This window comes from Rhincodon typus, chromosome 3 (genome assembly GCF_021869965.1).
Source record: "Rhincodon typus isolate 14 chromosome 3, sRhiTyp1.1, whole genome shotgun sequence".
In the NCBI taxonomy this organism is placed as follows: domain Eukaryota; kingdom Metazoa; phylum Chordata; class Chondrichthyes; order Orectolobiformes; family Rhincodontidae; genus Rhincodon; species Rhincodon typus.
The window spans coordinates 38,378,960-38,391,557 of NC_063334.1; the positions used below are offsets into that span (position 1 = coordinate 38,378,960).

At 39.5% G+C, this 12,598-nt stretch overlaps 1 protein-coding gene across 1 annotated transcript in view; it reads right to left on the bottom strand.

Moving 5' to 3' along the window:
• LOC109935423 (uncharacterized protein KIAA2026) overlaps positions 1–12,598 on the bottom strand; it is a 79,590-nt gene that overhangs the window by 24,746 nt on the left and 42,246 nt on the right. Inside the window, exons 4-5 of the mRNA XM_048620357.1 lie at positions 5,097–5,179; positions 1,454–1,547 (exon numbers count right to left, since the gene is read on the bottom strand). Of these exons, the coding sequence (XP_048476314.1) occupies positions 1,454–1,547; positions 5,097–5,179 (177 nt within the window). The remainder of the gene's footprint in view (positions 1–1,453; positions 1,548–5,096; positions 5,180–12,598) is intronic.

Consider the following 12,598-nt stretch of genomic DNA (forward strand, 5'->3'; position numbering starts at 1 on the left):
GGAGTCTTGTGGTGAGTTCCGACGTGTTCCTGATGTAGGGTAGTGGGATGTGTGTATCGGGGCACGTAGAATCTTTCTGATGCTGTTCGTGTAGGCATCTTATGACCCAGTTCTTTGGATATCCATTATCCTTGAACACTTGGAAGAGGTATTTTTCTTCCTCTTGGCGTAGTTAGTAGGAAGAAGAATACCTCTTCCAAGTGTTCAAGGATAATGGATATCCAAAGAACTGGGTCAGAAGATGCCTACACGAACAGCATCAAAAAGATTCTACGTGCCCCGATACACACATCCCACTACCCTACATCAGGAACACGTCGGAACTCACCACAAGACTCCGACGACCGCTGGGCATCAGAGTGGCACACAAGCCCACGTCAACCCTACGACAACTGCTCACCCGAACTAAAGACCCGCTCCCCGCCATGGACAGGACCAATGTCATCTACAAAATCCCCTGCAGAGACTGTGAAAAACACTGCATTGGACAAACAGGAAGGAAACTAACAAGAGTACACGAACACCAACTGGTTACAAAAAGACACGACCAAAACGCACTCATCTCAATCTACATGAACAAGGAGAACCAACGACTTCAACTGGGACAACACCAAGATCATGGGACAGGCTAGGCAGAGGCAAGCACGAGAATTCCTGGAAGCATGGCACTCCACGAAGCATGCTATTAATAAACACATTGAACTCAACCCCATATACATTCCACTACGAAGGAAAACCGGAAGTGAGGCAATCCATCTCAACGGACCCCAGAGTTTAAAACCTAGGTGGGAAAACCCACCGACGCTTCATCGGAGGCTGCACTGAGGATGTTACCAAGCATGGTAACAAAATGTCTGCGAAACAAGAAACTAGCTCAGCAAGCCAACCAACCTCAACACCCACAACCCGAGCTACAAGTCTACTCCAAAACCTTAGATACCAAGCACTCTTACCAGTTCCAAAATAGATTTGCTCAGAACTGGAGCTTTAGATATTTTTAGTGAACCGATTCGGATATGCTATGTCATACACCTGAAGGCCCTGGACCCAAGCCTTCTGGCCAGAGGCAGTGACATGATCACTGCACCACAATAGGCCTGAACTAGATTTTTAAACTCCGTTTCAACATAAAATGGCAACATTATTTAAAAATACAATCTGGCAACAGTTGGAATTCTGCCATATTTAAATGCAATCACATAGTTTCCTTCTACAGAAGAAAGGCCCAAGATGTATTTGAGGTGTAAATTAAGTTCTAAAATGTTCAAACTGCTATATACAAGTAATGCCTGAGTATGCAGCGAAACACTTCACACAAATTCATACAACTTAAAATTGAAAATAAACCAGCATTCTGAATCAGCAACATCCAAAAAGAAAGACAGCAAGAAGTACAATTCATTGCAACAAATTCGACTTTCAAATTTTGTTCCAGAGCAAACAGATCAATTACTTACAGATTTCTTCTTATTATTTTCCAGTTCTTTTAGCTCTCCCTCCATTTTGGCAATGAGTTCCCTGAGTTCATCAAGACTAGTGCAAATGAGCTACACAGGGAAATTTAATTAAAAAAATTACTAACTTCAAAAAGGGCACTTATCAGGCTATACAAAGAACAAAATATACAATAAGTACTTACAGCTACTGGCATATTTACAACTTTAGACCAACTAATTTCTTACATTTCATGTTTTGTTTCTGGAACTAAATGTGGCATTTGAAAATATTGAGATTGTCGTCATGTGAGGAAAACAACTAAACAGTAAAGAAGAACTTTAAACTGTTAAATTGGGTGGCACCGTGGCACAGTGGTTAGTGCTGCTGCCTCATAGCGCCGGGGCCTGGGTTCGATCCCACCCTTAGGCGACTGCCTGTGTGGAGTTTGCACATTCTCCCTGCGTCTGCGTGAGTTTCCTGCGGGTGCTCCGGTTTCCTTCCACAGTCTAGAGATGTACAGGCTAGGTGGATTGCCGTGCTAAATTGCCCCTAGTGTTCAGGGACGTGTAGATTAGATTAGGTAGGTTATAGGGGGATGGGTCTGGGTGGGATACTGAGGGTCGACATGGACTTGTTAGGCCGAAGGGCCTGTTTCCACTGTAGGGATTCTATGATTCTAAATTACATAAAAAGCTTAACTAAGCACACACGTGGACACTTGTTGATTTTGAACTAAAAGAAAATTAATAAGTAACATTGTATTACTGCATGTATTGGAAACAAAACTAATTTTAAAAAAAATTAACATAAGCTGTGCTCTCAGACAGTTAAACTGATTAAAGTGTCAAATTACACAGCCAACAAAGAATGTTCCAGATAGATTTACAGCCTTTCTCCATGTTAGCTGACCTTGCTAAGGAGGTCAAAGTGATATTGAAACTGACTTCAGTGACCCTAGTGAACCTAGGATCATTGACAGGTTGCATTGTAAAAATACAAAGGTAATAAGGACACAATCCACCAAGGTAATCAGTGCTCGTAAGACCAACAAGGATCAGCCCAAGGAACATAAATAAATGCTGTCTGAAGCATGGAAGAGAGGGACAGTCAGTCACTCCTTCAAAGGAACCATACTTCTGTATTACGTCAGGGTACAGGAGCAAATTGACAGAGAAGGAAAATTAGCTGCTTGAAACTTAATAAGGAAAAAGTGATGTAAAACATAAAGAACAGGCTGTCATCTTCTAAGCTGTAGTGCTAGCTGAATGCACACCTTCTCCCAACATGTCAAACTTGATTTCATGGAAAAGGCAGTATCTGTAAGTACACACATATTTCCCCAAGGCCTAGTCTCTAAAGGTGACATGAGGTGAACAGCACAGTTGACCTCTTGTATAACACAGACCACTAAGTCTAACCAGACCATTGGCTGTCCAGTATACTCTAAAAGGTTGAAAATATCACAATACAGTTATGTTCACACTAAAATTAAGATTTATTTGCAAGATTTAAGTAGAAATAAATTGTCTAGATTATTATTGTCTAAGTAGTTGCAAACAGTACACACTGAAGGGCACGGGTGGCACAGTAGTTCAGTGATTAGCACTGCTGCCTCACAGTGCCAGGGACCTGGGTTCAATTCCAGCCTCAGATGACTGGCTGTGTGGAATTTGCACATTCTCATCATGTCTGTGTGGGTTTCCTCCAGGTGATCCTGATTCCTCCCATTGTCCAAAGATGTGCAGGTTAGGTAAATTGGCCATGCTAAATTGCCCCATTTGTGTCCAGGGATGTGCAGATTAGGCAGCCGAGCCATGGTAAATGCAGGGTTATGGGGATAGGGTGGAATGCTCTTTGGAGGGTCAGTGCGGACTCGACGGGCCAAATGGCCTCTTTCCTCACTGTAGGAATTCTATGAACCCTTGTACACTGAGTTCATCAACATGCATGAGTACAACCAACAAAATACACACAGGGAAACCTATCCATATATATTTGCTCATGACTTGTTCAGGACATTTACTAATTTAAACAAAGCAATTTAAATTGGTCATTCAATATTTTCAATATTCAATCATTCAATAACCTCACAAAAATGTTCATTTGCATCTCTCTAGCTTGCTGATTGATGGTAGTAACTGTGCAAAGAGCAGGCCTTTTACTTCATTTTTTCTGATTTTCTTTCCCTCCTGCTCATCACTTTTCTCCATACTCAATCTCTTTTTTTCAGCCTTCCATGTGGGACTTGTATCCTGTTTCCTTCGCCCTTGCCTTTTGATTTTTCCTTTTCCTTACTTTGTACATCTTTGTCTTCTTCCCTTTATCTCCTAGAATCTTAAAGTTTCTGGGAAGTCTAAAAGGTGTGGTATAGGAAAAGTGAGCAGCTAGTCTTTCACTTGAGGGCACAGATTACAACCATAAGATTCACAAGTAGAATTAGGCTATTCAGTCCAACGAGTCAGCTCCATCATTCAATGAGGTCATGCTACTCTGAAAATGTTCAACTCTCCTTTCCCATCTTATCCTCATAACCCTTGATTCTGTTAATGATTTAGAAAGCTGTCTGTCTCAGCCTTGAAAATATGTTGCAACCTCAACTGCTCTCTGCAGTGTAGAGTTCTACAGATTCACCACCCCCAAAAATAACCTCATCTTGGTCTTAAACTGGTGGCTCCTCACTTTGAGATGCTGCTGCTCAGGTCCTAGACTCTCCCTCAAGGGGTGAATAACATCTCTGCAGCCATACTGACTGCCCCCCTAAGAAACCTATGTTCCAAAAAGGTCTCCTCTCATTCTGCTAATCTCCATGAGTACAAGCCCAAACTATCCAACTTCTCAAGAAGATCCCTCCACACCAAGGATGAGTCTAGGAAAATGTCTCTGGTTGCCTTCAATGCCAGCATATCTTTCCTTGTAAATGGGACCACAACTGTTCACAGTATTCCACTTGTGGCTTGACTAGTGCTTTCTATAGTTTTAGCAAGACTTCTCTATTTTTCTACTCTACGCCCTTTGGAAATAAATATATTTCACTTGCCTTTCCAATGATCCGCTGAATTTGGATGTTACCTTTGTGATTCATTCACTAGGACGCCTGCACCTCTGTACTGCAACTTTCTCTATTTAAATAATATGCAGCCTTGTACTCTTCATACCAAAGTGCCTAACCTCATATTTCTTCACAATTTTTTACATCTGCTGAGTTTTTGCCCACTCACTTGACCTATCTATATCCCTCTGCAGTGTCACCCTCATTCTTGCCATCCTACATATTTCTGGTGTTATCTGCGAACTTGGTGACAGTACATTAATTTCTGTTGTCTAAGTCAAACATACACAATAAATAATTGTGACCATAGCCCCAGTTTAAAACTCGTAAGATCAGGATTAAGATACTGGGTAGCAGATCAGAGTGTGTAAATACAGTCTGTAAACAATCATGCATTCTGGTACCTAAGTTTCTGAAGGTGATGGTGGGACACAACATGCTGAAAAATATAAATAGCATTCACTGTTTTGAACAATTCTGCATTAAATTACAGCCATCACTTTAAAACTTACATGATTACCAATACTAAGTACTGCAACTAGAGAGTATGACATTAATTTCAAGTTCCAAGTTATTTCCTAAAATGTTGCTGATATGTTAGTAAACTCACCTGAAACTGTGGCACTGGAGGCAATTGTGGCGGTATCAACTTCTTCTTCTTCTCATCTGCCTTTTCAGAATCTGGTTTCTTTGCTGATAACAAACATGTCATAAGCATATTTAAGTAACTACAGCTCTTCAGAATATTGAGCACCAATTATACTATACTGAAATTTACCTTTCAAAATAAAATTGTTCTTGCAATCCCGATGAGGAGTTAAGTTCGCTAAGACAAATGTTTCATGGGCATTATATATTTTGACTTTTATACAGAGAGTCACGTATCCTTTGTTGATTTCATGTTGAAAGTAAAACTGCTGTCAAGGTACAAATATGGCCTCATCTTCTTATAAATACATGATGTTTTTGATAATTTATTTCCAAATACCGCAGGTAAGATTAAAAATATATTTGATGAACAGAGCATCATGGTTTATTGGGTTGTCATTCACTGTCATAAATATCCTACTTCAGTGACATTCAAATACCAATGCATATTCAATTGTTTCCATTGGGCTCTTCAGAAATTGAATGCTCTGTGTGTGCCTCACTAAAGTGACCACTCATGCATTTGAAACTAAACTGAACTATTTAGCTACGGGGAATGTGAATGTCAAAAGTAATCAGGGGTACCACATTCACATGTATATGTAGTTTACACACCATCAAATACTGGTCACCTAGCGACAGAACCCTTAATTAAATTTTTTGACCTATAAGATGAGAACTAGATTAATTTCTAGACCCTACTGCCACTCTAGCGCAGCATAACTTAGAGACCAAAACTAGCTCAGTGATCACGCATTTATCTTTTCACTGAACCCAAGTAGCACTAATTTCAAATCAGTACAATAGTTGGAATGGATGATAGCATAGTGTGAACAGTCTCTGATCCTATAAAAACACCATATAACACCACTAACAAATCAGCTTCCCTCAAGCCCTACAACACCTAATGTTGACCTAAGCAGTTATTTCCAACACCAACGATAGACGAAAGTAATGTTTTTACTCCTGTTCATTAGTCTGATAGTGAATACATCTCAAAAACAAATTGATATGTTTCAACAAAACCTGGTATACAAATATGCTGACCCAAACAATAACAGATTTGTTTTTGGCAAAGGCATGGATCCTGTCGATGTTAATGTTTAAAACATTAACACTCAGAGATAAGGCAAACTTGTTAATTATTTAAGAATATTTTGGATTGTTTCTGCTGTGGAGAAATTTGTCACAGTTGTCAACATATCAGCAGAGTTTCCAGAAGAGGTTGATGGGTGTAGAATGACCAGAAACCTCCTCAGTAAGATGAAAACTCTTAATAAAAATGTTTCTTTTTTTTTATGCCGTGCAGTTACAAGAGAAACCAAGGATAGAAAAACCTTGAAGAGCTGTACAACAGTAATGATGTTGAATTACCAGTGTGGCAGAGGTATGCACTCAGAGCGCCACCTTCATTTGTCTAATTCTGGGTTAACTGACTCAAGATTTTTCAATTCATTAAGATAAAATGGGGAAGGGATGCAATTACATGCTAGTGAGTGCACAATTGGCATTTGCTTTACTTCCAATACTCCAGTCATCAACAAGGGGACAAACCTGGAAGATGAACTTGCCAAAGCATTAACATAATATTCTGGAATAATTCACTAAAAAAAAAAAAGGGCAGTTGCATCTTTAACAATCTAGCTATTCACGTAGAAATTAGATAAGGAAAAATTATTGTTAAAAAGACATTTTGTCAAAACTTTTCATCTTCTCATCAGGAGATTCAGTAAAATACCAATGTTATGCAGAATAACATTTTTATTCAGTATAAAACTGTTGCTCCTTTCATTTGCTTTAATTAGTTCATAAGGTGTGGGTCTCACTGGCTATCTCCGCATTTATTGCCTATCCCCAATTACTCTTTAGAAGGTGGTGGAGAGCTGTCCTTTTGATCCATTGTAATCTTTGGCATGGAAGAACAGCCACAGAGCTGTTCAGGAGTTCTAAGATTTGTTCCTTCATTGTTATTGGGTCAGAGATGCAGTTCTGACTCAGGATGGTATGGAGTTTGGAGGGGCAACTTCTCAGTTATGATATTTACAAATACCTGCTGTGCTCGTCTTCGCAGTGGAAGAAGTCGCATGTTTGAAAGCACCAGAAGGAGCCTTGGTGAGTTACTACAGTGCATTTTATTGATAGCACACACTGCTGCAACCATGCATCATTAGTGAAGGGAGTGAATGTTGAAGCTGGTGGATGGAGTGCCAATCAAATATGCTTTGGAACTTTCGAGTGCTGTTGGAGCTGCACTCATCCAGGACAGTATTCCAACATTGATATTCTTGCAAATGCCCTGATAAGAACAAGACAGAGTTTTTACAAAATGTGTCATTTTTCAGTATTTATCAAGTATCGTACTACCAAATATTTACAAAGAAAAATATTAAAGGCCATAAGAAAACAGCACAGCCTATGCTGTATTTGCTATGATTTAATCCATGCAATGCCTAAATTCTTGTACGTAACAGCTACATTCAGTCTGGTTCATGGTTGCAAATAGTTCAATCAGAGTTTTCTCTGTGCAGGTATAGAAGAAAGATTGTTAGAATCATCATGATAGTCTGCTTTCTGCAAGATCTGGAGGAGTTCCATACAGTAAGAGTAGATCAGGACTTTGGGCAACTAGGGGTTAGTAGTATTTTTCAAGGATTTATTTTGTATATTCAAGGCTGTATTGGCAATCTGTCACAATCTTCCTTTTGCACTCATTCAGGAAAATGCTGTGCTCAATCACAAAGTAGACAACCTTCACAAACGTGTCCATTTATCAATGCTTGTTGTAATTTGCCCACCATAGACAGATGTGTTTTGCTTAAGGTGTCAATTTGGCAAACAAAATATTCTGTGGTTTCTGAATATATTGTGTAGAAAGGCTACTAGGTTTGCCCAGGTTTTCCTCTTGACTGAGAAATTGCAGAGTGCAATTTTGCCTCTGCACGTTGGCAGTGATTTGTTTCTGTCAGCTTCATTTGGACCCCAACATGGCCATCCAGAGTACAGTATTCACCTTTAGGGATAGGACTCCAGGGCAGGGCAGGGCATTCTGATCTTTGATCTAAACTCTATTTCAATTTATTAGTCTGTTGTTTATGTATCTTACAGCTGTAAAAGTTTGGAAGGATTGTTCACAAATGAACATATTCAGAACAAATCACCAACCTATGCTAAAATCAACAACTTATAACATGTAAGTTACTGGAACATTTATTTACTTTTACATGTAGCCGGAGGCTTTAGGATGCATACATACAAAGCTCATATGCACCATGGTTTGATATCCCCACTTTAATAATGCATGTCAGTACTACTATACATGGAACCACAGAAATGATACAGCACAGAAGGGGTCCAATTCGCCCACCCTGTCCATGCCAACCCAAAGATACACAAACACCCTTTCTAATTCCATTTTTCTGCACACAGCCCACAACTCTGCAGCAAAAGTAGCTAAAGGTACTTTTTGAAAGTTTAGGGTCTCTGCTACCATCACCAACTCAGGCAGCAAATTCCAGACACTCACCACCTTCCACACTAAAACAATTTTCCCCATGTCCCCTCTAATCCTAACACTTGGGTTGAATCTAAAACTCCTGGTTTTTTGAACTCTCTGCTAAAGAAAACAGGTTCCTCCTGTCCACTATCTCTACCCAACACAATTTTGCATACCTCAATAATGTCACCCCTTGGGCTTTATGTTCCAAGGAAAACAACCCAACCTCTCCAATCTCACCTCGTAGCGACAATTCTCCAGCCCTGGCTTCATTCTAGTAAATCACGGCAATCTCTCCAGAGCAATTACATCCTTCCTGAAATGCGATGACCAGAAATGCACAGTGTCTTATACATCCTAGAGATTAGGTATTCCTTTCAGAGTCCAGTCTGACAGATACTCTCAAGGCTCATCATGTGATCTTGTACCACAAATTTCAGAAAATCTTAAAAATACAGAACCCTGGATCGGATGATAATACCGGATTTAATTCTGCTATGACCTCCTCTGATGATAAAGCTGAGGTCTTCTTGTGTGCCAGGCTACTAGTGGATTACCAAAGTTTGTGGCAGAGAAGTGAACTGAGAGAAAAATAACACCAATAGGACACCAAGTACAAATGCAGTTTATTGGCGATGACTTAATGACCCAGGTTGCCCTGCCAAAACAATACTGAGTTCAATAACAGCATTAAACAAATTGAAGAGAAGAATTGAGAAATATTACAAGTTATTTAACCATTTACACTGCTTGCTATTAGCCTGTCAAAGCAACAGGTACTCATTCCCTAACTTGCCATGAGTTTCAACATGTTTTGGCACGTGGTTATTTATCATCAATTAAGTAACAGTCCTGATTTTGTTTGCTGAGTTTAACAGTTCAAGTATTCATCAAATAAAAAATTATCTTCCTAGAACTTTAATAACCCATTGGTCCAGAAAAGGGAATTACAAAATGCTCAGTCTCAATCTTAGATGAATTAAAATCTCAGATATGAAGTTTTCATTTTGGTTTTCTTACTTTTAAAATATTTTCCCACATTTAAGCCAATTTCTCCTTCTGTACCAATATGATTAAGTGCCTTGTGTCAAAATGCCCACAATTAGTGTGGTGGAGCTTCAAGATAGCCAAGGAAACCCCTATGTAACCCGATTTGCATGCAAAAACGGTGCTTAAACAAAAATCAAAATAGTGAAGCAGTGTCCTTGCTTTTCAAGTTGTTCACGCTTCATAATGGCCTGACATTGTACAATCAAACCATCGAAAAATATTGGGAGTTAGCAGTGGAAAAACATTAATTTTTTTTTGGCTTAGCATGCCACCTTCAAAGAATCCGCCATGTTTCTCTGTGTTGACATGTTTACTGTGTTTCTGAGCTGCAGCGCAAAATCGCATAGCATCGCCATGGTCTTTGCAGCTACAGCTTGGTGATAAGGTAGGCATTCACTGGGCTGTTTGAGATCTTCAGGGCGATAATCTTCCTTTACTTTGAGGCTTGGATCAGGAATGCAGACAAACTGTATCAATGAAAGTAAAGATGCTGGAGGGGTTTACCACAACAAAACTAATTTGTTAGAGTTCTTCAAAGATGTAACAAGCAAAGTGAATAATGGGGATCCTGTTGATATAATATATCTGGACTTCCAGAAGGCGTTTGATAAGGTGCCGCAAAAAAGATTAATTCTCAAGGTGGGATCGTAAGGGATTAGGGGCAATTTATTAGCACGGATAGATGACTGGCTGATGGACAGAAGACAGAGTCGGGATAAATGTTTTTTTTTTCTGGATGGCAAGAAGTAACTAATGAAGTGCCATAGGGTTCAGTCTTTGGACTCCAGCTATTTACACTCTACATTAACAACTTGGATACAGGGATAGAAGACTCCTATAGCCAAATTTGCAGATGACACAAAATAGGTGCGATGGTAAATTGCAATGAGGAAATAAGAACCTTACAAATGGATGTAGATAGGTTAGGAGAGTGGGCCAAAATTTGGCAGGTGGAGTTTACTGTGGATAAACGTGAGGTTGTGCATTTTGGTCGGAAAAATGGCAAGGCGACCTATTATCTAAATGCGGAGAGACTTCGGGGTGCTCCAGCGCAGAAGGATCTGGGTGTCCTTGTTCATGAGTCACAGAAAACTAGCATGCAGGTACGGCAGATAATAAAGAAAGTGAATTGAATGTTGGCTTTTATAGCTAAAGGAATAGTTGCAAATATACAAGGCATTGGTGAGATGGCACCAGGAATATTGTGCACCGTTGTGGTCCCCTTTATTTGAGGAAACGTAGTGGCATTGGAGACAGTTCAGAGGAGGTTCACTAGATTGATCCCAGGGAAAGAGGGGTTTGTCGTATGAAGAGAGATTGAACAGTTTAGGCCTATTCCTCTCTGGAATTTAGAAGAATGAGGGGACATCAAATTGAGGTATTCAAGACGATAAAAGGTACAGATAAAATAGACATGAACCAGATGCTTCCTCTTGTGGGGCATTCTAAAATGATGGGTCTTATGATAAGGGATAGAAAATTTAAAACAGTTGAGAAACTACATCTCCTAAAGGGTTGTGAGTCAAACATGATGTGCCCTTCCTCAAATAAGGAATGGGACGTGCCTCAAGATACTGCATCACCGGAAAATGTAGTACATTTCAAATACCACATGGAAAATAAAGAACTAAAGGGCGGAGGAATCAGCATGGGCAAAATTGGGGAAAAGAACTGGCATTTAGGCATCACTGATGTTGCATGTGCAAGCACTTCAATTTGGATTGAAGAGGCATTAAAGTCATTCATTACTACAGCAATGATAACTTTCACATGGCAGAAAGAGAGATGATCCATGAATGTCAAAAAATTTACTTCAGCCAACAGTAAAACTAACTGCTTCTGCCTTTTATGCATCTCTGCCAAACAGAAATTCAATTTGAATACCTATTAAATAGGGAATATACAGGAGCGTTGGTGCATCTTTTACACTCTGGAAATATTGCTTAAATTGAGGAATTTGCATTATAACAACTGATTTGCAAATCTACAAATACCTCAATAGAACAATGAAAGCTTGAAGAATATGTCATGTGCTGTTAGATCCAAAACTTGATCTAGTATTCTGCAGCAGCATAGGTGGTTGGTTACAAAAAAAAGTACCCCATATTAAAAACCAGTGCTGGTGTAAATATCTTATTATTGAAGATCACATCACTTTAATCTTCAATTAGACAAGAACAACTCACAATTGTGCATCACTACTTTTGTGGAGACCCACCATTAGCTGCAAAACCATTGGGACCATTTCTATATGAAGGTACATATGCATTCTCTGACCAGGGATGTCCAAATTTTTGCTTAATTGGTCACAAAGTTGAGTACTAGAGCTCCCAGGGCCATGTAAGTATTGATGGATGATGAAAGATTACAGTCCCTCTGGCTTGTCTTCTAGCATCTTGGTAGCAGCAGAATATAATACAGGGACAATTAAAAAAATAAAAGTGTTAAAAGCAATTCATTTATATTCACAGTTAAAATAATTTAGGAGAATACATCTTGCACAAGAACACTGTGTAGGGAAATAACACTCTCCAGCAACATATAAACACTTCAGAACAGACTTCTCCAAACATTCAAATACATTAAAATCAAACAAGTAAATTTATATTCTCACAAAATGGACTAGATTTTAAGAGGTGAGCCACCTGGGCTTCATATGTTGATTATCACACTAATCCTGTAAAAGTTTTGTGCAAATACAATTTCATTCCTATATTGTTAAATAGCAGACATGATGCTTCCTGTGGCTTTTGTAGATGGCTGCATGAAAATAGGCTGTAGACAATTTTCTATGGGCAATCTAAATTACTAGAGGCAGGATAAACCATCTTGCAAAATATTTCCCCGCCGTTCTACCCGCCCCCCACCCCCCCCCCCCCCCCACCCCCCAGCCCCCCCCCCCCAACACTGCCAAGATCCCC